The sequence below is a fragment of the Sphaerodactylus townsendi genome, linkage group LG02, assembly GCF_021028975.2.
Source record: "Sphaerodactylus townsendi isolate TG3544 linkage group LG02, MPM_Stown_v2.3, whole genome shotgun sequence".
Taxonomy (NCBI): domain Eukaryota; kingdom Metazoa; phylum Chordata; class Lepidosauria; order Squamata; family Sphaerodactylidae; genus Sphaerodactylus; species Sphaerodactylus townsendi.
This window is the reverse complement of record NC_059426.1, coordinates 37,550,860-37,577,604: the sequence shown is the minus strand read 5'-3', so window position 1 is coordinate 37,577,604 and position 26,745 is coordinate 37,550,860. Positions and strand designations below refer to the sequence as shown.

The window sequence follows — 26,745 nt, the reverse complement described above, 5'->3', positions numbered from 1 at the left end:
ACAATATTATTATAGCATAGTTGAAGGGGAAAATAATCTAAAACATGCAATTCTGTGCAGTGATACTGAACCCTTTACTGTTGGTAGGTTCTATATTCAGCTTTTATTTTTTATGTTTTTTCCAACTGGGAACCTTAGACTTGAACAGACTTTAGTTACCGTTATAATGTTGGGCATATGTGTAAGAATGGTAGCGTTTATATTTCTAAATTTTTACATATTACATTTCATGTTATTAAAATAAAAGAAGTTTTGTAAGAAACTCCCCCCCCCCCCCCCCCGGTTTTCATTTTAAAATGTACTGTAAAAGCCTTTTTCAACCTCTTTACACCTGTCAGGTAGAAGAAGAAGAAGAGTTGGATTTATATCCCCCTTTCTCTCCTATAGGAGACTCAAAGGGACTTATAAACTCCTTACCCTCCCCCCTTCCACAACAAGCACCCTGTGAAGTTAATGGGGCTGAGAGAGCTCAGAAGAGCTGTGACTAGCCCAAGGTCACCCAGCTGGCGTGTGTGGGAGTGTACAGGCTAATCTGAATTCCCCAGATAAGCCTCCACAGCTCAGGTGGCAGAGCGGGGAATCAAACCCCGTTTCTCCAGATTAGAGTACACCTGCTCTTAACCACTATGCCACTGCTGCTCCTTGTTAATGTAGTACTAGACAGTCAGTCGAAAACCAGGTTTACTGAGTTCCTAGAGAGCTTTTATATACTGATTCTTGCCTGCCCATGTTTGGCACAATAAGTAGCAAGATATGCAGATCTGAGCTTAAATAGTACTATTCTTGTAGTTTGGTCTTATACCACACTGTGATATTATAATTTCACGTAACATGGAAGGTGCTTGTATTCTTGTGTTGGATTCTAAATTAATAGCATACTCAGATGATGACAATGACGACGACAACGACGACAGCAAAAACAACAGATCCCTGTGGCTTGGAGTGGTAAACAACAGTCAAAGCTCTGCTCACAACCTGAGTTCAATCCTGGTGGAAGTCAGTTTCAGGTAGCCAAGTCTTGGCTGACTCAACCTTTCATTCTTCCGAGGTTGGTAAAATGAGTACCTAGCTTGCTAGGCATAAAGTGTAGATGACTGGAGAAGGCAATGGCAAGCTACCTTGTAAGCATAGTCTGCCTGTAAATGTCATAATATGACATCACCCCATGGGTCAGTAGTGACCCAGTACTTGCACAAGGAACTGCCTTGTTAGCTACAGAATAATATACCAATCCATGGCGTGTTCAAGTATTAATACATTTTCTACTTTATGCAGCTTTTAGAAACTTACAGATCAAAGTAGATTGGTACCGGCAATAATGAGTTGGGAATGTTACATTGCCCTGTGTGAACTGGACCCCTCCCGAAGTAAATAAGAGGGGCTTGTTATCTTTAGATTAGCTGGCTTTTGGTGTAAGAAAGGAAGAGCTTGTATTTCTAATAATAAATTTATTAGCTGTCTGGTTGGCCTACAGATTAAAAGCTGTTTTATTTTACACCCAGGGAGTGACATTTGAGTTTCAGTGTGGAAGAGTACTACCATAAAACCTCCATGTACTTTTAAGAAAAAAATGTTTAATAACCCAAAGAAAGAATGTAAGAACACAGTGTTCAGTATAATATGAATTCAGAGTACAGAAGGATTATGGATTATTTAATTTTTAAATCCTCTTTGGTTAATTCCGGCTTGTCTTTCATGTTGTGTGGGTTTTTTGGGTGAGGGTGAGTGTACTATGAATATTAAATACTTCTAATAGAATTCTAGAATAGTAGGAATTAAGGGACAGTGAATTTCAATGCAGCTCAGCCTGCCAGTGAGATGTAATTCCTAGGAGGGGCCACAACTGAAAAAGCAGGTTATGACTGATTTCCCACCCCTCCCACACACACACCTGTTAGTTGGTAAGGTTTCGTTTGTGGTGTTTTATTCTGTTCCTGTATGACAATCTCCTTTTCAAGAATGCCAGTGAGCAATTTGTGGTTATATATTTGTAAATAAAACACCTTTTCCCAAAATTGGTGACTGTTGAAACTAAGCATAACCAAAACCATTTTTAAAAAGTCATTTATGGGGAGTACAACTGTGTAAGACCCAATACTCCTAGCTTTCCAGCTGTAACGGTTGCTGATGGTTGAAGGAAGAGGATGAGTATTCCTTCCAAAAATTAAGTCAGCTTCAGGGATGGAAGAAGGGGCTCGTTGTAGAGGGATATACCTAAGAATATAAGATAGGATTCCTTCTAAATCCCACTGCAGTGATAGAATGAGAACCAACACAGTATAGTGTATTTACACCAGTGTCACACTAATGGTGACAGTAAACTACACCAACTGAACACTATCAGCATAAGGGGAGTATTTAAACTGTATTGGGGTGTTGTGGGAGGGACATAGCATCTAGTCTCAATCCTGCACTTACTCAGGGCTCGATCCAGTGCTACTGTGTAGTTGCACTGGGGATAGGTCAAGGCACTGTGGTAGAGCATCTACTTTGAATTCAGAAGGCCCCAGGCCTAATTCCTGGCATCTCCTGTTAAAAGAATCAAGAAAAAGGAGAGTTTGGATTTATATCCCCTCTTTCTCTCCTGTAGGAGATTCAAAGGGGCTTACAATCTCTTTGCCCTTCCCCCCTCACAACAAACACCCTGTGAGGTGGGTGGGGCTGAGAGAGCTCCGAAAAGCTGTGACTAGCCCAAGGTCACCCAGCTGACATGTGTAGGAGTGCACAGACTAACCTGAATTCCCCAGATAAGCCTCCACAGCTCAGGCAGCAGAGCGGGGAATCAAACCCAGTTCCTCCAGATTAGAATGTACCTGCTCTTAACCACTATGCCACTGCTGCTCCTGCTGTAGGAGGTGCTGTGATAGACCCTCATCTGAGACCCTGGAAAGTCACTGCCAGTCAGAGCAAACGATACTAATCTTGACAGACCAGTGGTCTTTTTTAGTATAAGACAGCTTCGTGTGTTCATGTGTAACGTGACTTCAATAAAAGAGGATGTGCCAGATTAAAGAATAAAATAATAAAAGACTACTGGAGTCAATGAAAGCCTGAACGGCTGCTGCCCCCCACTTCATACACACACACACATACACACTGAAGGACATGATTCTAGTTATTTCCACTGCCAAATAGTAATAATTAAAAGCTGCAATTATTCTGCTGTTCTGAGTTCTTATGATGGTTAGCAGACAGGGAACATCTCCTTACTTTGGTACTTGCCTCAGATGTCTGTACTAAGAGAAAACAAAATAAGTTCTTAAAACACAAATCTTTTAGAATGTGATGTTGCGTAGCACTCCTTCAGTACTAGCCTTTGTAGCAGAGATTCATGAGTGTGCTTGTGCATGGAAGAAGCTGGGAGTTTGAACAGACTGAGGCCCCTGGAGACCTAAAGGATGTCCCCCGAGTTGTTGGGGTGTTCCTCTGTGGTCTGGAACACTTTAATTCTTGTCCTTGCTGCACTCTTTGTCTATCTAAAATTATTTTTTAGACAGTTTCTTTGGCATATCTCTAGAGAACTGCTTAAGGTGGCTTTAAAAAGAGTAATAAAACCCTAAACAATATAGAGTCATTAACAATAATTATGGTAACCAAACCATTAGAGTAATTAACAATAGAGTCATTAACAATAGTTAACCAAACCATTAAAAATTCCGCCAAAATATGAAAACCACAGAAAATACTTAGAAGCTTGACAGCACAATCCTATGGGGAACTGAATCTAGTTGTGGAGCCAGTATGGGGCTGGGCCAATGTGTTTGCCCCCTCCGCTGGATCAAGGGGAACCCCCGCCTGCAGAGAAGACAAAGGCGCCAGCAGCCGCCCTCAACTTTGCAGAAGTGAAACTCAGAAGTTGGGACTGCCTTGGAGCAGTTGGATGCCAGCACAGGGCGGGTGGGCCACGGTGTTCCTGGAGGTGGAGCCAACATTAGTTGGCTTCTGCTCCAGGTTTGTGGAAATGTATGCCATAGCCCGAGGCTTAGACTTTTGGGTGGCATAAGTTCATTTAGTCCTATTGAGGACTTTTTGGTGGTGTTTTTTTCCCTGCCTTCTTGCACTGCTGAAAAGCCCTTTAACGGCAGCAGAGCAGCAGCAGCCCCATCCCACCGCCAGCCAGCTCGGGCTGTGGATTGGGCTGGAAAGTAAATTTCATAAAGCAGTTCTCAGATTAGAAAACCATAAAAAACCCCTCCAATCCCTTCATTAAAAGCTTGGATAAAGATAAATGGTTTGGTCTCCTGCCTAAATAGGTGCTACACAAGCTGCAAGGTGAAGGGCATTGGTTAAGAAGGGGCCACCACTGAAAAATATCTGTTTCTGGTTGCTATCTGCCATTCCTTAGGTTGGATACAAAGAGCAGTGGTTGCAAGAAAAGTGGTATCTAGGGTCCTGGATGGTACAGGAAGATGTAGTCATTGTTGCCAGAAGGTCATTTTCGTTCAAGACTAATTATACATGTGTATGTTCTGGAATGAGACTTGAATCCATGTGTCCTGTTTTTCATTGTTTAGTTCTTTTTTAAAAATGGTGTCTATCATGGAAACATTTGTTGGATGAAACCATTAATGCCTGTGTGGGAATCAAAGCCTTTTCCCTGGGCAGCTTTTATCTATGTAGACTCACCTTGCTAGCCTTCCAAAAGCTGACCGTCTGAAACCATGCTTTGGATGGTGTTGGGATATGTGTGTGTGTGCTTATGCACTGTGTGAAAGTTAGTTTAAGTGTGTTGTATGAAGATATTGGTGACACTGCGTGTTGACTGGTGCCTTACTTCCTATGTGCTGGGAATAGCTTTTTCTGTAGTACACAAAGTTAGGACAATTAGCCCCACTGGCCTAATAGAGCTGCATGATTGACTAGTTCATGTAAGGCAATGTCCATGCTATTTGGAGTTTCTCCCTGAAGGACCTTTAGATGGCACTGTTGGTCTCACTGTGGTATTATTTCAGTGACTACAAATTCTATTGTGCATTTCATATTTCCTGCAATTGTTTCTGCATTCTATAATGCACACCACCACAATAATTTCAATATGTTGAACGATAGCAGCAAATTAGGCAGTGATTTGCTTACATTTGACAAAATGTAACCATCATCACCGCCAGGCATGTACAGAAATGGAAAGAGATCGTTATGAAATGCCTAGGATGTTTTTATTTCATTTTGCAAAGAAGAGGAAAGGAGGAAATGTATACAGAAAGCCACCAGAAGATCTTTCTCATTTTCTCTTTGTCTCCCACATCACACTGTGTGTCATTTGCTTGGGCACGTATACAGTACACCCAGTAATGTGAAGCTGCCAAGGCTGCAGTATTTAGAGTGTTAAACGTTTCAAGCTGTCTGCTTTGTAATCCTTGCCCTCTTGGCTTCAAAGATTATACTAGTAAACAGAGCTATCTCCAAATTGAGGAGGCAAAACAAAAAGATTCTGCCTAGAGAGGCCACCTCGGAGCTGTGTGACTTTTGAACATGTCAAAGTCACCGTCTTTACACATGCTGGAGGCTGCTTCGGGAGCATCGCAGCAAGCAAGCTGCTTTTCTTGCACCCCAGAGTTTACATTCCAAAAAGTGAGTCTGGCTAGACCTTTCGGTTACTGCCTTTCCTCCCCCCACTTCCACTACCCGATTGCAAGAATAGATCTACGAGAGAGTTTGGTGCCTTTACAGTAGCACTCGCAGTGGTGTACTGTCTGCATCAAGTAGTGTGTATTTTGGTCCTCTGTGTGTATTCTGAAACTTGTTTTCCACTTGGAGAAATATTAGAGATCTTTCTCATTTCAGGTCCAATCAGGAAGCCCAAGTATGTGGAAAGTCCCCGGGTGCCTGGAGATGCAGTCATTGTACCGCTGAGGAAAGAACCAACGGAACACAACCAGAATGGTAAGTGTGTGTGTGTCTGTGTGTTCTGGAGTGTTTCCATTTGATTTTTTTACTTGAAAGGGAAGCAGCTATTAGAAGGCTGCGAGTTGAGCTCTTTCAGGAGAGAGATTGTGCGTATTCTATGATAGGTTATTATGTGTTGTTTCTAGCAGTCTGAAATTTCACGAAGATATATAGGCACTCATCAAGCAAAATTAAGTGACACAGAGCGGCATGTCACTTTTAGTGTGAGAGGCCTGTTGGATTTAGTTTGTGAACTATGGTGTTCTTCTGCCTTGTTACAGTTCTGGGTCTTGCCATTTGCAGGGGGTTTTTAGCCTGCTAAATGAGACAGCAGTAACAATAGATGTCTCTGTTTGGCAAAGCTGGTAACAGCCCCAACCCTGGAGTTAATTGGTATTCTTAAAAAGTTCCAAGTTCATTAAATTTGACTACCGCATAAAATACAGCTTCAGTGAATGTCTGTGCAAAATAACAATCAAGTTGCTCTTTAAGTATTTGTACCATAATCAGGATTTTCATATTCACTGAGATCTATTTTACATATATAGCCTAATTGAAAGGAAGTGAATCAACATATTCCATCAAGCTAAATAGGATATTTCCTAGGGGTTTTTTTAAGGGCAGAGTTCTCAATATCTCTATGGGGATGGCACACAGTTGCTAGGAGATGCATAAACTTCTGACCTACCACCCTTTCTCCTTTTTTTGTTTCAAGGAAAAGTATGGCCCTGCCTCTCCTGTGTTCTGTCAGTCTAATGTGTGCACCTAAAATACTGGCGTCTGATCTATGGGTTGTTGTTGTTTAATGAAAATTTTGGAGCCAGATAAGCTACTGTGTTCCATTTACACCCTGATTTCCATAGTAGTAGTTTAAATGTGTTGCCTTTTTAAAGTCTCAAATAGTTTCAGGTTGAAAACACTGGGTACTCTTTTATATGCTTGTTATCTTGAGAGGTAAGTTTATCCATGCATGGGTTAGTAGTCAAATATTTCTCTTTCTGCTGTTGAACTGTGGCACTGGTCTTGCTTCAATCTAGCAAAGGAATGGTTACAAGTAATAGTTGTATAGGAATGTTTTACTGTCCCCTCATGCTTTAGTGATTAGTGACTCTCTTTCAGCAAAGTGGATCTACGATTTCTTAGATGATGAGATTACTGAAGACCATCATTTAAAACCCTGAAATACCTGTAATTGTTCACTAGGTTGGGTAGTTCAAGACCCCACAGCTCTTTCTCCTACATGGGAGCAAATTTCACTGCTCCTTGGTTTCAACAAGCCTGACATAAGATACAGTTTAATAATTAAAACAACATTAGAGAGATGGGAAATCTACAGGATGATCTAATCTTTTAAACCCTTCCTGACTGGTTAATATGGAGAGGAATGAAAGGTGAAAGTGTTTACCACCAATGAGAAAGAAGTAGCACTTAAAGTGGGGGAGTTTTGTCCAATAACTTTTTGTAAATGGCACTGTCACATGGCACGTACTACGGTAACACGGAGGTGGTACTTAGAGGTGGAGTTGAGCAATTATAAGATAGTGGAACACTCATTGTGTGAGACAAGAAACTGTGCCATGAATTTAAATTATTTATGCAGGTGTGCGATCATAGTCAAGTAGTAAAACTTGTGTTATTTTATATTCCACTTTCTTCCCCAAGTGAGGACTCAGAGCACCTTACAATGCTCTCCATATAGCAGCTTACAATGCTCTCTCTCTTGATAGATAGATAGATAGATAGATAGATAGATAGATAGATAGATAGATAGATAGATAGATAGATAGATAGATAGATAGATAGATAGATAGATAGATAGATAGATAGATAGATAGATAGATAATGAAAACTAACAGGAGAACATTTCTGAATGAACAGCTGATCTTCTACTCCCCATCTACAGCTCTAAAGACCTAAAGGACAAGGCTCCTATAAGAGCTGAAAGGTGGGATTGTAAATCAATTGATTTGGCTTGTTCCTCTAGCTCAGGGGTAGGGAACCTGCGGCTCTCCAGATGTTCAGGAACTACAATTCCCATCAGCCTCTACCAGCATGGCCAATTGGCCATGCTGACAGAGGCTGATGGGAATTGTAGTTCCTGAACATCTGGAGAGCCGCAGGTTCCCTACCCCTGCTCTAGCTCTAGCGCATGTCCTGGTCTTAAGGACCTGTGAGCAGACAAGACCAAACTCGTCTATATCTTCTTTAAGCTGCTGCTGCAGGCTCTGTTTCCTTCCCTCCTCTTTCATGGCTAACCATACCCTTCAAAGGTTTGTTACCCACAAGACCCTCTTAAGATAGGTTCAAGTGTCCTCAAACTTGTAATTGCAGCCAAGTCGGTATCTCTCTTTCCTCAGAAACTAGTACTGACATCTATTGCAAGGGCATGCTGGATCCTTACCCAGCTTGGGGCTTCTGGCAGGGGAAGAGCTGCCATTGCTCACTCACCGTTGTCCAGTTCAGTGGCTTTGAGGGTTTTCAGGACCTTCTTGGCTTGCTTGTTCTTGTCTTTTGATCAACACGTGTGTTACGAATCCTGTAATTACTGTCTGCAGGCTTGAGCGTAGGAACACATAGGAACACTGGATAGGAAGATGCTGCTTTTAAACATGGAATAGCTGTAGACGGTTTGGTTGCTGATGGTCTTAATTGCTTGCAAAGACTAAAATTTCACTTCCTTCTAAAACTTGGATATTAAATAGTGAAGCAAGAGTTACATTTAATAGAAATCAGATATTAAAATATAAACATCATATGAAAATATTGCCTGTTCCGTTTACCAGGATTCCGTTGTTGTGACAAGCTTGTCATTGTAAACCTTTAAAAAATATCAACACTAAACATAAAAGGATGTATGGTAATGATCATAAAACCATGTTTAGGGAAGTGGGAGAAAACTTCCCCTGTGTTTTGTTGTAGAATATTGCTCTGTGACATTAGGGGGTCCTCTGTTTCTACCAAAAGGAAATAGAGACATTATCTTATTAATTAATTAAAAAGGTAAAGTTTCCCCTTCAGTCGTGTCCGACCCTGGGGTACCACTGCGAGCAGTGATTTCATAGGCAAGCCTCTTTTGTGGAGTAGTTTGCCATTGCTTTCCCCGGCTATTCTTTACCCCCTATCTATGAGCTAGGTACTCATTTCTAGGATTGTCTAATACTCACTCACTCACTCACTCACTCACTCACTCACTCACTCACTCACTCACTCACTCACTCACTCACTCACTCACTCACTCACTCACTCACTCACTCACTCACTCACTCACTCATTACCTTTATTAGGCATAGGATAAAACAACAGACTAACAATATCAACAATGAAAGGTTATTAGGTGATCAACAGGAGTGCACAGTTGTTGATAAAGCTGTTACCAAAAACTTTGCTACATCTGCAGTTCTTTTACAGTCATTCAAAAGCAGACGAAGCTTGTCTTGGTCAGAAGTGGCAAGACACGAATTCAGTGTAGAGACTCCTGAGTTCTGTGTGGCGAGAACAATACAAGAGTATATGAGCAGTTGTTACTACTTGGTTGGCTGAACTTTGACAAGTTCTTGCTTGTAACGGGATTGTCCAATACATTTGTCTACACAACTATACTTTGGGGAGGCTAGGCTTGCTTGCCTGAGGGGGGCAAAATGTTTTGCAAACTCTTCAACTATACCAATGAAACTTTTGAGGACAATCTAACGCTTCAAGCATGAAATAGCCTTCTTCTCTCATGTTTATACAGAAATATAAACTTTGAATTTGATCCTTAACTGTGGTCTGTACCGTGTTTTGAGTTTAACATAATCATTCATGTATATCGAACAGTTTATAAACTCAACGAGTTTCCCTTTTTTAATATGCTGTTCAGCTGCTTACTCCTGTAAGCTTTTAAAGCAATTTATTGCCCTCAATGCTTAACTTGACAGAGAACATAAAGTCTTAGAGAGCTCCTGGGAAGTAATGAGATTGTTGGATTTTCTATTCACATCCTAAAGAAAGCATATGAATTTTTACCTAGCGTAAATATTCTCATAAGTTTCTTTTCTTTTATTTAAAATATTACCCATCGTTCACCCAAGCATCTCAAAAACCGTGGCGGGTAAGAATAATATAAAAATATTGTAATAAAACAAACATGAACTTCAGGCAGCCCCCAGAGCTCTTCAGCACAACTCTGTCTTAAAACCTCACTAGCAGGGCTTCATGCTGAGGCCCCATAACATTACCAAAAATGTGTAAAACTTTTGAATCTACTAACTTTTTTTTATTCCAAGGTCCCTCATAACCTAAGGCCATAATATGTAGTTTCCTTAACTGTGCATCAATCCAGCTGTGGCTTGCTGGGAAGCCAGGAGGTTAAGACCTCTTCCGGGAGGCCTTTTCACAGTCGTGGGGCATCAATTAAAAAACCTGACCCCAGACTGCTTCGGGATATACTGTGTGGTCAAACTGGATACTTCTATTAGACCTTGCTGGGAAGCATAAAATTTCTGCCTGGGAGAAGTGGTCCTTTAATCAGCAGTAGATTCAGACTGGGAAGGGCAGCCATGAAGGCACTAGAAAAGATTCTTAAGTATAAGGATAGTCACTGGCAACCAAGATCAAGTTAATTCATGTCATAATATTCCTTATTACTATGTATGGGTGTGAAAGTTGGACAATGAAGGAAGCTGACAGGAGGAAAGTAAATTCCTTTGGAATGTGGTTGTGGAAGAGAGTGTTATGGATCCTGTGGAACACCCATAAACAAATAAGTGGGTTCTAGATCAAATCAAACCTAAACTGTTTATAGACGCTAAAATGACTAAACTGAGGCTGTCATACTTTGGTCACATTATGGGAAGACAAGAGTCACTGGAAAAGACAATAATGCTAGAAAAAGTTGAAGGCAGCAGGAAAAGAGGGAGACCCAACATGAGATGGATTGATTCTATAAAGAAAATCATGGCCCTCAGTTAACAAGACCTGAATAAGGTTGTTAATGATAGGACATTCTGGAGGACATTGATACATAGGGTCACCATGAGTAAGAAATGCCTTGATGACACTTATTCTGATTTGCAGTTCAAATTTATATAGCACAGCATGTGAAAGGTTCTTGTTTTACGTCCTTTTGAACATTTATTTTATTCAGTAACCTATACTGATAATTCTCAAAGGGGAGATGAAGACCTCCAGTTTATTATTGGAGGGGTTTTGTGAGATAGCTCAAGAACAGCCTGACCAGGATAGTCTGTTGCTGCTTTCCATGAAAATTTAGGGTTTTGGGGAGCCATAGTAGAGCATGCTTTAAAAAAAATGTAGCATCATGGAGAATAGTACTCATGGCACTTGTAAATTGGTATCAAGAGTTGTGATGTTTCAATAGGCAACAGTAACTGAAGTTTATTCCATTTCAACAAATCTTTTCAAACTTCAGTAATGTAAATATTTTGAAACACACACACACACACACAATTAATATTTCACAATTAATAATACCCAGACATTTCACCTTTTTTCAACCTTAAAATCTGTTTTATTTCTCAATTCTATTTGAACCTGTCCGTTCATATTCTTTGCTAAAATTTTGTTTTCTGTTCATTATGAGCCACATTCTTTCAGTTTTGACATTAAAGAGTCTGCTACTTTTAATTGATTTTCTAAGATCAACACCAGACTGTCAGCAAATGCTTTTAATTTATAAGCCTCTTTCCTAATTTTTATACCCTCAATCCTCTCTTCAAGTCTTATGTCTCTGTTCAGTAACTAATTTAAACAAGAGAACAGATAATGGACAATGTTCCTTTATGTATTTCACGTGATTTAGTTAAGTCTCCATTAACAGTTATTTGTGTTTGTGATGTATAAATAGATTTCACCTATTTATAAAATTCTCCTCAAAATCCATATTTTGCAATACCTTGAACAAAAAAGACTAATTCAAATCATCATATGCTTTCTCTGCATCTAGAAAAATAAAAAAGGCTTGCTTTTAAATACGTTTATCCAGATATTTCAGAATGTCCAATACAGTTCTAATATTGTTTTTCAGCTGCCTTTTGGATTTAAAAAAAACCCCACACTGATCTTCATGAATAACTTTTTGTTATAGCATTTATAAATCTTTGAAGATAGCACTGATCCCATTCAAAGTACGTATGGAGTAGAAAATTAAATTTGGAGTTATGTGAGTGAACATATATGTATATCCCTGGTTGATATATGCTTGGACACAAACAGATGGAAAACCCTGAAAAGTAATATGGTGTCAGCCTCTGCTATTTGTATTGAGTAAATAAAGACAGAAACGATACTTCAGTGATAGTCTCCTTATGTATATCTTCTGTCCTAATGGCATTAAGGAATGGCAGATTGCTTTCTGTAGGGATTAGATGCTGTGTTTAATAAAGCCCCAAATGCTTTGAATCATCCACAAGATATTTCACTTCAATGATGGAACACCTCTTTGTTTCTTTTTGATAGATGCTGGGAAAATTGTTAAATCTCTTCTATAGAAGAACCAGGCTGTTTTGATAGTGTAGCTCAAGATTAAACAGATGTTTGCTGTGGGCAAGTGGATTGTCTTTGTATAATTCCTTCAGGCTTGGTTGTTGAGATGCATATTAAGGTTTCAGTTGCCTTCTTATACAGTACCTCTGATGTGCTTTGGAAGTGTTTTAAATTAGGTAATGTTGCTACTCTGGTTGCTGCTTGAGCTTCATACACAGGAGCTAAAGGAAAAATTCACAGGCATTTCTAAGAGTAATTGAAAGATATTTGGGTTGACTTTAGAGGTAGACATGGAAGGTGATAAAATCATAGTCATTTGTTTACTTATCGACATCCTCGACAAAATCAGTTTTCTGATAGTTTGGTAGTACACTGATAAATTGTTCCATGAATGTATGAAAGTATTAAAGTATGAGCCAACCATTCAGAAACCTAAGTGATTGCAATAGGAACAGTAGTGTGTGCTGAAACGCCTCCTATTGGAATCAGTAAAGTCAAACATTTTGTCTTTTGTGCTATAGTGTCCTAAGTTCTAAACTGTTGTATATAGCATTGGACACAGAAATGTGATTAGTGACTATGCCACTAACTGCGCATTTTTTCTGTTTGTGCAAGAGGGGTCAGTGATTTTATCTGATTTTCCTACCGACTGCCAACCCCCAGTGTGCCTCCTGTTCTGATCCTAAGGGTATGTTGCCTCCCCCCCAAAAAAAGAATATTGGGGTCAATACAGCAAACTGCATCAGCATTGGCCCAGGACTGAATGCAAACTTGCTTTCTATACTTGTGCAACATATATGACTGTCGTTCTTTAATATGTTGTTTTTCTTCTTGTACAGAAGCAAAGTCAGAAAAGGAACCAAGCTGCTCCCCAGCAGCTCAGGAACTGATGACGAGACTGGGATTTCTGCTGGGAGAAGGCATTCCAACTTCTGCCCACGTCTCTGCAGAAGAAAAACATGAAAATATGGTATGTTTGAAGTAATAGTTCTAGATTCCAATTTGTGACGCCAGCAGCTTTCTCGCTTTTAAAATATTTAATAACTAACACACCAGTATATAGTAATACTTCCTTATAGAATTGTATATATACTTAACTTTTGTGGAGAACACTAAAAATAAATAAAGCTGTGTCTTGCTCTTCCGTCCCTTACAACTAATTGTTTGTTTACAATTGTTTACAACTAATCTGGATAGAATTATGAGAAGACCATTGTTTAATCTGATGCTTAAAGTAAGTGGAAGGATTTTTAAAAACATGCTTTTGGGTATTTTTTAATGTTTGCTGTTGCTCTCAGGGCCAAAGAAATGGCCACACATAATCTAAGGATTTGGTATCTGGCATGGTTGACCAGATTATTTGTGTTTGCTTTAAGGTTAGTGTTGGCTGGCAATCCAGCCCTTTTTGCCCCCTTGAATAGAAATTAACGTGGATAGCTCGCTTGCTTGTGCTCTGTGTGCTTTTGAGTGAACGGACCACGGGACTTTCTGATTAGAGCAGGGTTTCCAACCTTGTGGAATTTGTAATCACTTTTGGAATTTTGAAAACAGGTAGTTGGTGTCACAACAAAATGCTTGCTAGGAGAAGGGGCCCAATCACAGAAGGGCTGTCGCTAGGGCAAGGTCAAACCACAGAATTTTGACAGGCTTGAAGCCCAACCTCTTCCTGTGATGGAGACAGCTGTTTCCAGTTAAGTGTGTTCTGTTGGGACAAAGATGGTGACAGGAAACACATTGATGGACTCCATGGCAGATGGAGATATCATGTTAAGGTTCACTGGATTGGTGTTCATATTGCTTGGCTTCCAGGACAGAAGGAATTTGACCAATATTTTGGGGAGATGCACTTTATTGTAGGCAAAAGAATGGAGTAGGTGGACAATGCTTCTTTTTGGTTCTAGACCAATTCAAAGTGTTTATGAGTAAGAGATACTAAATCATATTTGTTCATGCCATCCCTTTTGAATAACTAACGAAATATAGTTTACATTTAGCTACCATCTTGTTTACATTTAGCTACCATTTTTGGTTGCTGCCTCTTGGCATGGTGTATTCTCTGACAGTTTCTTGTTTCAGAAATAAGACACTAAATTTTACCCCACAAAGTATTGTCATGTGTGATTTGACCCCTGTGCGAGTGGAAGCACTAAAATAAACTTGTAGGCTGCTTGCAGGAAGTTGAAACTGTTTGATCCACACTCTTCCATGTGCATAAGGCCGTAGCACAACTTTTAAAGGTTGTGTAGTGAAGTGATGCATGTTGCAGTAGACCTTGCACTATTGTTTGTGCTAACATGTCAGCGCTGAGTATGTTCACCTTTCCACCCCCGCTTTGTTGGATCCAGGCCTGTTGACTGTTCAGGATGTTGGATACAATAGTCAATTCTCTATCTCCTTTAAGGGTTTCAAGAAACCTTTTTTTGGCAACATTCCCGAATGTTTTTGTGTGTGTGTTTTCCTTTGTTTTAGTATTAATAGTGTTCATCACAGATAAAGATGCTGTGCTCTGTGCAGTTAGTTATTTGTTTCTCTTCCTGTTTGCAGTACACAGTAGTTAGTCAAGGAGTCAGTCCCTGTTCTACGCTAACTAGCAGCACGACGTCGCCCAGCACTGATAGTCCCTGCTCAACTCTGAATAGCTGTGCTGGCAAACCGGCCGCCAACAGAAGTAGTCCCTGTGAGACCATTAGCAGCCCAAGCTCCACACTGGAAAGCAAGGACAGCGGTATTATAGGTAAGCAGTTTTAATTTCTATTCATGCAGCGACTTACAGCTATCTCTTTGTAACTTGCTTTTCTGTATCAGTAGGTGGGCCAGTATAAGACCACATGGGGTATGTATAGCTGCAGCCCTCTTTCTGGATTCTCATTAGTCTCCAATTCTAAAATCTCCATGCTCCAATTTTTTTAAAAAAAAGTTCTCCCACTGAAATAAGTATGTCATTCTCAGTGTTACTTTTGTCCTACGCCAGTATATTTTGTTACGATCAAAACTTTCTTTTAGTGCAAGGTATTCAAGGTACTCAGGCCCAAGTGTTGGGGGAAGAAGGAAGGGAAAACAGAATTCAGTTAACAGGCTACATATAAATGCATTGCTAACCATGTGAAATCCACGATTTATTAAATATGTAGTGGGTGTAGTTTGGTTTACTATGGTGCTAGCTTTAGCTCCTGGTTAACTGTGCATGAGGAGAAAAGGTCTGCAAGTGGAAGAATGATTTTAAATTGGGGATGCACACTTTCATATAAGGTGTCATGCCCTGGAGGGTTAGGCAGAATGAAGGCTTTTTAGAGCGTGTGGAAGCAAAGTAGATCGGTACTTCGGATGGGATAGATCTTACATGAGCAATACACCTTGTCGAAGGCTTTCACAGCCGGATTCAACTGGTTCTGGTGGGTTTTCCAGGCCGTGGAACCAGACCACAGCCACACAGCCCGGAAAACCCACTAGAACCAATACACCTTCTGTTCTCAAGGTTGTTATAGAAACATATAGGATGCTCAGCTGCTGTGGAGCTTTGGGCTGGTTTGTCACCAATATGCTGATGACACCCAGCTCATTCTGTTGATGGAGGGGGGACGGCCTCTGCCCCTGTGGCTCTACAGCATTGTTTGGAGGCGGTCGCTGGTTGGCTGAAGCAGAGCAGGTTAAAACTTAATCCATCAAAGACGGAGGTCCTCTGGCTAGGCCGCAGGGAGTGGGGGGATTGGGGATTTCCAGCCGCCAGTGTTGGAAGGGGTCTCGTTGGCCCCATTGGCTTGTAGCCTTGGAGTCCACCTAGATTCTTTATTATCTTGGAGAGACAGGTGGCTTGTGTTACCCGAACAGCTTTTTTCCATCTTTGCCAAGCGCGGCGGCTGGCCCCCTATCTCTCCCAGGTTGAACTGACCACAGTGATTCCATGCCACGGTCACCTCCAGGCTAGACTACTGTAACTCACTCTATGTGGGCCTTCCCTTGCGACTGATCTAAAAATTGAAGCTGGTCCAGAATGCAGCAGCTCAGCTCTTGACAGGTGGTTCCTTTAGAGATCATATTACCCCTGTTCTGTACCGTCTGCACTGGCTCCCAGTGGAATTCCTTATCGTCTTCAAGGTGTTGGTGTTGATCTTTAAGGCCCTTAGCGGCTTGGGGCCTTCATACCTGCAAGACCATCTTACCCCATATGTCCCAAATAGGCCACTGCGCTCAGCAGAGGCCAATTTGCTGGTAGTCCCCCGCCCTTGTCGATGCGGCTGGCCTCTATTGGGCCAGGGCCTTTACAGCCCTGGCCCCGTCCTGGTGGAATGCTCTACCATTTGCTGTCTGGGCCCTGTGGGACCTTGGTGAGTTCCGCAGGGCCTGAAAGACCGAGTTATTCCACCGGGCCTTTGGGGATGCCAGCCGCAGACTGCCTCCCCCCTGCTGAAGCCCCCACAACAGTTTTGCCATCTCTGGCATTGCCTGATTGCTGACTCCATCTATCTTTGGGCGATGCTGGCTCTCCTGGCCTTTGGTTTGGACGCCATCTGTGCCTGTATCTTTATCTGTAGTTTTATATGAATTTGCTGTTATAATGTATTTTAATGTTTTATTGGTATTTTGTATTTATGATATTTGTATTGTATATGTTTTATTGTACACCTCCCAGAGCCCTTCGGGGGTTGGGTGGTCTATCAAGACTAAATAATAATAATAATAATAATAATAATAATAATAATAATAATAATAATAATAATAATAATAATAATAATAATAATAATAATAATAATAATAATAATAATAATAATATTCTGTGGAGCTACATGGTTAGTTAAAATACAGCACTCCCTACGAATCCTAAAAAGAAGGTAATGAATTAAAAAATTAGCCTGCACCACACGCAGTGCAAGCTTATGCGCATAGGAGAGAGAATGGCATGGAAATCAAAATGAATGTTCATGCCACTAAGTTATCTTTAGTCTATATGTTGCTTATAGACATCATCATGCCATGGGGATGGGGCACAGATTCCTCAGTAGCCCTTTGTGAACATAATACGAATGGCTGCAAATGCAAATGAATAAATAGTATTTAAATGCTCATTCAGTATAGAATTTAGCAAGTATATCTTCGTAATGCTTTTAGCAGACTTCAGCCGACCATGAAAATAATTTGTTCTTCCATACTACTTAAGTAGGCTTGCATTGTATTTCCATTCCTACTGTGTTATTCTGGGCCAGTAGGCCTTTTGAGTGGAGAACTGCCCTTCCCCTCCCTCTCCCATACTTTCTGCTGGCTCAGGCTTCTTTCCTCCTTTTTAGTGTATTATTGCTTCAGTTGAAATTGTCTGTGCCTCTACTGACATAATAGAGTTGAGGTCAGATTTTCAACTTTTGGAGTGAGCTAAGTAAGAGAAAAGTCTGGGCTAGTGGCCAAAGTGGGGGGGGGGGGGTCGGGAGAGCAATTTGGCAAGATGCCTTCCTCTCAGTATGAGAAACTTAAGTGGAAATCTTCCCTGACCCTCTCCTCCCCCCACCCCCAATTAGTAAATCAGAAGGGACATTTAGTTCATTATATATCAAAAGGTTGAGCTTTTTCTGTAATAATTCTGTCGTAACAAAGCACACTGTAGGAGTCCCTCATCTTTTGTCGTACTTAAAGCCTTATAACCTTTACAAGTGTTTGTGTTGTTAGTATCGTTAACATAGGAGGTCATGCGTAAATCATTTCTTGTGAGGCATTGTTCGTTGCAGTAAATAGTACACACGTGGTGACTGTCCAGTATTCACAGGGCTTCCTGAAACTATTCCAAAGTTGCAGATCTTTTTATTGGTGCTTAATTCCAGATACAGATCAATGTGCTGGTTTTGACTCTAAATTGGGGAGGGGCTGTGGCTCAGTGGTAGAACATCTGCTTTGCATGCAAAAGGTTTCAAGTTCTGTCCTTGGCATCTCCAGGTAAATGGACCTGAAAGCAGAGGCATAGCTGGGCCAGAGTGCACCTGGTGCGCACTCTGTGTCTCCCCCCCCCCCCGCGGCCCCCTGCCCCTCTGCCCCCGTTACCTTAGTACAGGCTGGAGAAGCAGCTTGTTCCTTCAGGCTGAAATGGCTTGGTGGGAACTACACTTCCCATGAGACCCTGGGGCTCGCAAGGTCTCCTGGAAAGTATAGTTCCCACCAGGCCATTTTCATCCTGAAGGGAACAGGCCGCTTCTCCAGCCTGCAGTGTTTCACAAAGGTAAGTGGGGTGGGGACGGGAGGGGGGCGCTGCATGGGGGTGGGGGTGATTTTCCACGCCCCCTCAGGCACTCACCCGTTCAATGCACACACCCCAACCCCCTGGTAGCTCTGCCTCTGCCTGAAAGACTTATACCTGAGATGCTAGAGAGCCTCTGCTAGTCAGAATAGACAACACTGACTGTGATAAACCAGGATCTGATTCTGTAGCCTAGTGCACACAACAGCCTCGTGTGTTCACTTGAATGCATAAGCAGGAAGAGTGGGAGTAAGTATCCCAGCCCTGTCTCCATAGCATCACCTGCTGATCTGCAGGGGTGACTGCATAGAGAAAGTGATTGCTTGAACTTGCTTTCCCCATGATCTTCAGTGCTATTTTTGGAATATCACATATTGCGGGGAAGCAGAGTTCACATGGCCACTCCTGTGGGTGATCCAGCAATCACATGACAGCAGGATTTGGGGCCAGCGTGTTCACTCCTTCTGTCCCTTCTCATGCCTCCATTGGATATGTAGAGCTGTCGTGTGCACCAGGGTAGTATAAGGCAGTTTCATGTGTGGTCAATTAGCTTAGTACCAGGATATATGAAAGGTTGTCTTTCCCACATGAACGTTTCCTGGTTTCTGAGAACTGCTTCTCCATATGAGCGGTGGGCTCTGATCTGGTGAACTGGGTTTGTTTTCCCCACACTTCCACAAGAAGATTTCTGGGTGACCTTGAGCTAGTCACAGTTCTCTCAGAACTCTCTCAGCCCTCCCTACCTCACAAGGTGCCTGTTGTGATGAGAGGAAGGGACTGTGATTGTAAGCTGCTTTGAGAGTCCTTATGGCAGAGAAAAGGCTTGGTATTAAAAAAATAACTCTTCTAATTCCTTTTAAAGCAGTCTTTTCCCCTCTTTCTGCCTTTGTATTGGATGATTTGGGATTTTCTCGTTTTAATTTTAGTATGGTTGTCGGTTGTTAAACTTGATGTAATGATTCTTTGGCCTTCCCCAGACGTTTTTATGAGAGAAGGAAGGATATAAATGTTTTAAATACGTCAGTTTGTTCTGAATGACTTTGCCATCTTGTAAAATTGGTCAAATTAGAGCACCTGAGACCATCACCAGTATTGGCATTCTGTCAACACAGAATTGATTGATTTTCTTTTCTTTTTTTTAGCCACAGTAACAAGTTCATCTGAAAACGATGATCGCAGTGGATCCAGTTTGGAATGGAGTAAAGATGGCAGTCTTAGAACTGGTTCACATCAAGGAATTATTCATGAACGAAGGACAGATAATTGTTCACCAGTTGCCGAAGAGGAGACTGTTGGCTGTTCAGAAACTTTGCCTAAAGTAGAAGCATCTTCTGGAGACGGTCCTGTAACTTATACTCAGAGTTCTGGCTCCTTAGTGATGCCTCGGCCCAATTCTGTTGCAGGTGAGGAAGACCTGAGGAGATGAACTTCTGAGTGTTTTTTAGATGCTTCCTTTAAAAACCTGGATTCGGGGGGTGGGGGGTGGGGGCTGTGGCTCAGTGGTGGAACATCTGCTTGGAATGCAGAAGGTCCCAGGTGTTGGAATAACTACTCCTGGTAGTGGAGTTTATTCCTTTCGTATTTAGCAGAGTGCACGGGAGTCTTAGAGCACAGCAGAAGCCTTACCTTGTGTGCATGCATGTGAGGATCCCATGTGCGTACAAGCTTGCACAAAAGAAAGTCGGAGTCAGCTGTAGTTTCTATTCCAGTGATGGAGAACCTTTTCGAGACCGAGTGCCCAAACTGTAACCCAAACCCCACTTATTTATCGCAAAGTGCCAACATGGCAATTTAACCTGAATACTGAGGTTTTAGTATAGAAAAAACGGTTGGTTCCAAGGCACGCGTTACTCGGGAGTAAGCTTGATGGTAGTCAGTGGCTTTGCTTTGAAGCAACCGTGCAACACTTCAAATGGGTGAATCATAACCCTAGGAGGGTTTACTCAGAAGCAAACCCCATTGCCAGCAACTGAGCTTACTCCCAGGTAAAGGATCATGCTTTCGTTCTTCTCATGAAAATCAGTAGGGTTTAACAGCGCGTAACAGGGTTACCTACACTGCGTCCCCAAAACTAGGTCTTCGATTTAATGCTAATAATCTCCTTGAAATAATTACACTATTACCACATGACAAACTCTGTGCACGCATGCCCACAGAGAGGAAAGTGGTAACCAAGGCGGCACTTAAAGTTGTTCCCTTCAAGTTCAGACATCTGTGGTATCTCCAAGTGACTTAAGTGCCGTCTTGCTTTGTTGTCCTCATGCAAAAACTGAATTGCCAAGAAAGATCATCTGAGAGATTTGTTTCTCTGTGCTGTATTTTTTTTTTTGTTTACTGTGGGTAGAGAATTCTCTGTTGGTTCCGTTAGTGGCCACCCAATTACTTTTATTTTTACGTAGAATTAATTTTGGGTGGTGGGACCTGTTACTATCCAGCTAGCTTTTAGGCCATTTATCTGGTCTGTATGCTTTGCTGCAGAAATAAGCATTTGCTGCTATTTACTCTGATGTGGTTCAGGCTTCACTCACCCTAATATGGTTTCTACCTTGGCTCCATTGCAGGCATTTCCATAAGGTTTCCATCTTTTAAAATTTGTGCCCATGTCAGCTTCTAAGTCTTTCCCCCCAGCCTTGAAATCCATATCTGCCATTAAATTGGCTGTTAAGTATCCAAGGATTGTGATGGGAAAAAAGGTCCTAGTCCACTGGACCCATTTCTCTCTTGCAACCTTTAGAATAAGAACCATGGTACCAAAGGGACCATTATAAGTAAATGACCAATGTTGGTTTCAAGAGCTATCATTTTGGTGACTACATCTCTGACCTTTAATTCTGCTTCTGGATTACTTCAATCCTTCTGTCACTCAATTTAAGCAACAGTTAAGCAAAACTCGCCTTTTTAAAAAAAGAAAAGCCTCAATTTCTTGGATGTGCATCTTACATTTTTCATCGAAGCTCTAAAAGCCTGAGTGAAAATCCCAAAAGTGTAAGGCTCCTGTGGAATTTGTAGTTGTTGAGTTGGCCTACAGGGTATAGTTCAGGGAAACGTCCAAATCTGTAAATCTGAGGTAAAGTACAAAACTTCAGTTTGTCTGGCTGTGTTTAAGGAAGCTCTCAGACAAACTTAAGCCTAAGAAGAGTTTCTTTTTCAGTTCAGTCTCACAACCTGCCTTCACAGCTGGCTTCTTGTTGGCTGCAGAAGCATTGGAAAGGAAAAGTATTTGCCTTAATTCCCAAGGCATGTACAGAGAGGGAAAGCCCCCTGATTCTAGACATTTCCATAAATGATACTTGTGGATGCAGAACCTAATCATGTGATGCAGAACCTAATCATGTGATGCAGATCTCCCAAACTAACCATTTGTCTTGGGGGAAAAAAGTTCAGTTAAAATGACTGTATTTAAATTCTGGTATAGTTGCGATAAACTGTCAGCTGTTGAAATGTGTCCATTATGTTTGTACGCATAGTGATGGCTGTAGAGAGGTTCCCAATCAGCTCACCCTAAAAAAATAAACAAGCAAGGAGACAGACAAGGAAGCTGCAAACATAGGTGTGGGGTTCAGAAGGGTTATGAAGATTTATTAAAGAGTTGACAGTCTCAGGAAGAGGAACTGAGAAATACAAACTATAGTTCTGAGCAGTTCATTTGCCCTTTCATTACAGAGTTAATAATATGTCTTGAACTTTCTGCAGCATTTTGTAGGAAGTAACACAGTTCATGGTGTGTATGTGCTTAGACAAGAAAGTGAACGTTCCCCTTTGAAGTCCACTCCCTGTTACGAAGAACCACCAGCTCAAAAGTTCCATATTTACACAAAATTACACATATCGTTTATTACAACTGCCGTTTCTTCATATGCATCATAATGCAACAATAACTAGAGGTTTCTCAGAAAACAGACATTCAGATCTGTCTCCTGTAACACCCAACTTTGCTGAATCATTGGAACCCAGTTAAGCCTTTCCAGTTTGGCCATTTTATTATTTAATTGGTGTACCAAATTATAATCCTGGTCCATCTATTATAGTAGTTGCCAACAGTTTTTAAGTATTGCAGTAAAAACAAAATGCTTTTAATTATAATTCTGGACCCAGATTGCAGCCTCTATGTATTTTAATGTACCATGCATACAAATACAGATAGAGTCGCCATGGGTTGGAAATGACTTGATACACGTTTCCTTTCTTTAATTTTGTTTGTCTCCATTCCCTTAAGGCAGTGTAGAATAAACATCAGTTTGGAAAATGAATTGTACACAGTAAGATCTGGATTTCCCTTGAGAGGACATGTTTCCTACCTTATTCTCCCTGTCAATCCACTTTATTGTTTTAAGGGAAGGTGGAATGTATTGGTGCAAAATATGTATTCTCCCTATAAGCTTAGGATTGGAAGGGGGGATGCATTCTTGAGAACAGAGTAAAATAATACTTTAACAAGATCCTAGTTTGGCAAGTGTTGGTGCCATTCAAAGACTGCTTTTTAATGTTTTAATTTGGCACAAAATACAGTCAGCATTCCCCCATTAAAACAAGAATTCCTGATTGACATATGAAGTAAAGCTGATGATTTACAGGAAGAAGAGCTGGATTATATCCCCCCTTTCTCTCCTGTAAGGAGATTCAAAGGCCCCTTCCGCACACGCAAAATAATACATTTTCAAACCTCTTTCACAACTGTTTGCAAGTGGATTTTGCTATTCTGCACAGCTTCAAAGAGCACTGAAAGCAGTTTGAAAGTGCATTATTCTGCATGTGCAGAATGAACCAAAGAGACTTACAAACTCCTCCCCCCCCTCCCCCCCCCCCGGCTTCTGTGTTAAATGTTTTGAGAGTTGAAGAACTTCACATGACATGAAGGTAAATCACCTCACCTGACAAATAGCATAAACATTTCTGTTTCAATGACGGTGTGTTTTTATCCAGGCCACCTGGCAACCCTGTATAACAACATTAGTTGTGTTATTTTAGCCATTTTTGTTTTCCGAGGAACTATAGTGGCTGCTTACTTGAGTGAATGTTCCTTTGGAATGTTCTCCACTGAGCAGCAGGGAGTGACTCCCCTTTCAGAAACACAGTTTGCTTTTCTTGGTGCCTTCTCAGTGTTCTTCATTGTAATGGAAGTCATTAAACTAGTTAGTCTATATAAGGATAGTCTAATAGTCCCATAAGGCCTATGGTGTGAGAGAATAGAGAGACAGCAGGGTGCCTGTGGAGATGGGGAAATCTCTGTAGGCTCCTCCCCCAGGTTTGCAAAGCTGGATCCAGGCTTTGCAAAGGGGGTTGGGAGCCAGCAGGGTGCCTGTGAAGATGGGGAGTGTTTTCCATAGGCCCGTGGTGGCGAACCTTTGGCACTCCAGATGTTATGGACTACAATTCCCATCAGGCAGGGGCTGATGGGAATTGTAGTCCATAACATTTGGAGTGCCAAAGGTTCGCCACCACTGCCATAGGCCATTTTTCTCTGTCTCTCACTCTACTTCTCAGTCTCCATCCTGCTACCCTTCTCTTCCTTCCTTCCTACCTCAGCTCTCTCTGTCTGCCCCACTACACCAGCTCTCTTTTTAACTCTCTGGGGCTTTCCGCACAGCAGAGGCGACCTAGGGTTGACTCATGTCTGCAGAAATCGCTACCTGAGCTCGACTCTTCTGTTATTCCGCACAGCAGCCAGGTCGTCTCTCTGGACCCAAGTTCAGAGGGCAGGGTTACCTCCTTGCGTCTTTCGCTCTTTGTTCCTGATTGGCTGCCATTCTATGGCGGGAAACGTGTGTGCGCATCCCCCTTTTTTCGTTTTGCCACGTAGGAGCTACGTTGTGACAACGTCACAAAGCGCTGATTTCCCGCCTGTCACAAACTGGCGGGAATCTGCATTTTCGCGAGCCTTCTCTGTCAGAGCAGAACAAGCAGAGCTGAGCTGTTGCTTCATGCACAAGAAGAGTTTTTTTAAGGTGTGCTTTTCGCCGTTGCGAGTCTCCCGTTCTGCGCATGGCCAAAATAGTGCACTGTGATTGGCTGGCCAGGAGAGTCGAGGCGAGGGAGATTCCGCACTGTGCCAGGTTCGGCTTGAGTGCAACCCGGGTTCGGCAAAAAGTTGTACCTCCCAGTCATACTTCGAAAATATGATGCTGAGAGGGGGGGGAGCAGAAACAGTCACGAGTCGAACTCTACAGCTGTGCGGAGTACCCAGGTCGAACCTACATCAAGTTAAGGTCGAATCCTACAGTGCGGAAGCCCTCCTTGCCTCCTTTCCCCAGCTCTGTCTTTCTGCCCAGTTATTATGGTATTCTTTCCTTCTTACCTCAATTCTTATCTACCTTTCTGTCACTTTACCTTTTCTCTTTCTATTTCTGCCCCTCCTTGGCTGGCTGTTGCTCTTCAGACTTTCACCTGTGACCTTCTGGGAGGTGAGGGTTCGTAAAGCAAAGATTGTGGGAGTTGTCATCCAGTTGGCCCCTCTTTGCTCAGGAAAGGGTGCCCTCCAGACCACATCTCTCAGGGTCCTTTGCTTTTTCTGGTTTGTCGTCAGGAACACGCTGCTCAATTAAATATACACATAAATGAAAATGAACACTGTTAAATACTTTAATACACTCTTAAAATGTTTTAATGTTCTTTATATGAGCAAATGTACTGGTGTCTAACTGACAAGATTCCTCCCCACCTGCCAGACTTAAAGAGTGTGAGGGTTGCAACTTTAGTGTGACCCACCATCTTAATTTCTGATTGCTTCCTCTACCCTTATATGCTCTATAATGTATTGCAAAGAATGCATTGCAAAGGCCTTTTGATGATCTAGAAAAGATGGCTGAAGATTGGTGCCTCTTTTCTTGACCCATTTAGGGAATAATCTGACCAGAGTTCCTGATTGATCCAAGTTTCTCATGAGAAATTTTATACCTCCTTAAATTCATAAAGCTTTTATTTCTGCAAAAGCATTTGTAAAGCAGGGAAAATGGATAGTGTTAAATTGCATCAAATAGAAGTTACAGGAGACCTGGGAATTACAGCTGGTTTTTATCCAGCATCTCGAAATATTCACAAAAGCAAATGCAGAGCTTTTCTTATATAGGTCACCCACTTCGTATAAGCCATGCATGTTTTAAAACAAGTTACAAAGAAAGATTTGCTGATCTCTGATAACCTGAGTGTTTTCTATTTTCAACTGAAAGGCTTGTATCTTGACATGAACCTGCAGTTACAGAGGAAATAGAAGAGATCTTATTTTAATATTGATTTATTTCAATCTTTAAGCCTCCGTTAACATCTCTGGGCTGAGGAAATCCTATTTTTTAAAAAGTCAGCTTGTGCAACTAGCTGGCGGTACAGCTTTAATGTCATTTCACCTTTGTTTCTGGACTCTTGATCCCATTCTCCATTTCCATTTTGTTTTTCATTTTATTTTTTGTATTATAGTATTTGAGTGTAGTAGTTTAAAAGCTGCTGAGCATTGTACACATTGTCAGGGTCACACATGCAAAAGGATTTACTTCCTTAAAGAAAGATCCCTGATAAAAAGATTGAAAACAGTATTCTCCAGCTTAAGATAAGCAGTTAGTTCATGTAAACACTTTCTACTATTTTCTTCTGTTCAGGAATTCTTGCCATAAGGAACCAGATTTTCTGCTAGGGTGGTCTTAAGAGAGTCTGGGGATCCCATGTCAGAATTCATAGCTTTGTAAAGTCTGTTAAATTCATGAATACTTAACTTGCTTTGCGCTCTGCACCAGAAGACTTAAATGGTTAGATGTATTTTTTATTTTTTCTTTACAAATGAATTTCCTATTTGAATTATTCCAGAAATGCAAATCCCTTGATAGTGGTGTCAGCTTCACTGAAAACTCACTAGAAACCAAGTTGTAGTAGACAAATGGAAACGGCCTTCAAAATGAACATTCATGCTTATATATAACATGAGCAGTTCTTATTTTTGCAAGCATTGCACATGCATTAGTGTGATGATTATTTTAGGCCAGTGATGGCGAACCTATGGCACGGGTGCCGGAGGTGGCACTCAGAGCCCTCTCTGTGGGCACGCACAAACAGAGTGCCCCCTCCACACATCTAGGCTGGCCTGGGCCGCTGGGCTCGATGATTAGCATTAAACCTAAGACCTAGTTTTGAGGAAGCAGTGTAGGTAACCCTGTTAAGCGCTGTTAAACTAA

General features: G+C 41.5%; 1 protein-coding gene across 3 annotated transcripts in view; it reads left to right on the top strand.

The window, feature by feature from the left end:
• The window catches only part of TANC1 (tetratricopeptide repeat, ankyrin repeat and coiled-coil containing 1), a 178,331-nt gene that overhangs the window by 93,898 nt on the left and 57,688 nt on the right, over positions 1–26,745 (top strand). For all 3 annotated transcript variants that reach the window (XM_048483589.1, XM_048483590.1, XM_048483591.1), the window contains 4 exons: positions 5,785–5,883; positions 13,209–13,339; positions 14,914–15,103; positions 19,729–19,989. In XM_048483589.1, coding sequence (XP_048339546.1) covers positions 5,785–5,883; positions 13,209–13,339; positions 14,914–15,103; positions 19,729–19,989 — 681 coding nt within the window. The remainder of the gene's footprint in view (positions 1–5,784; positions 5,884–13,208; positions 13,340–14,913; positions 15,104–19,728; positions 19,990–26,745) is intronic.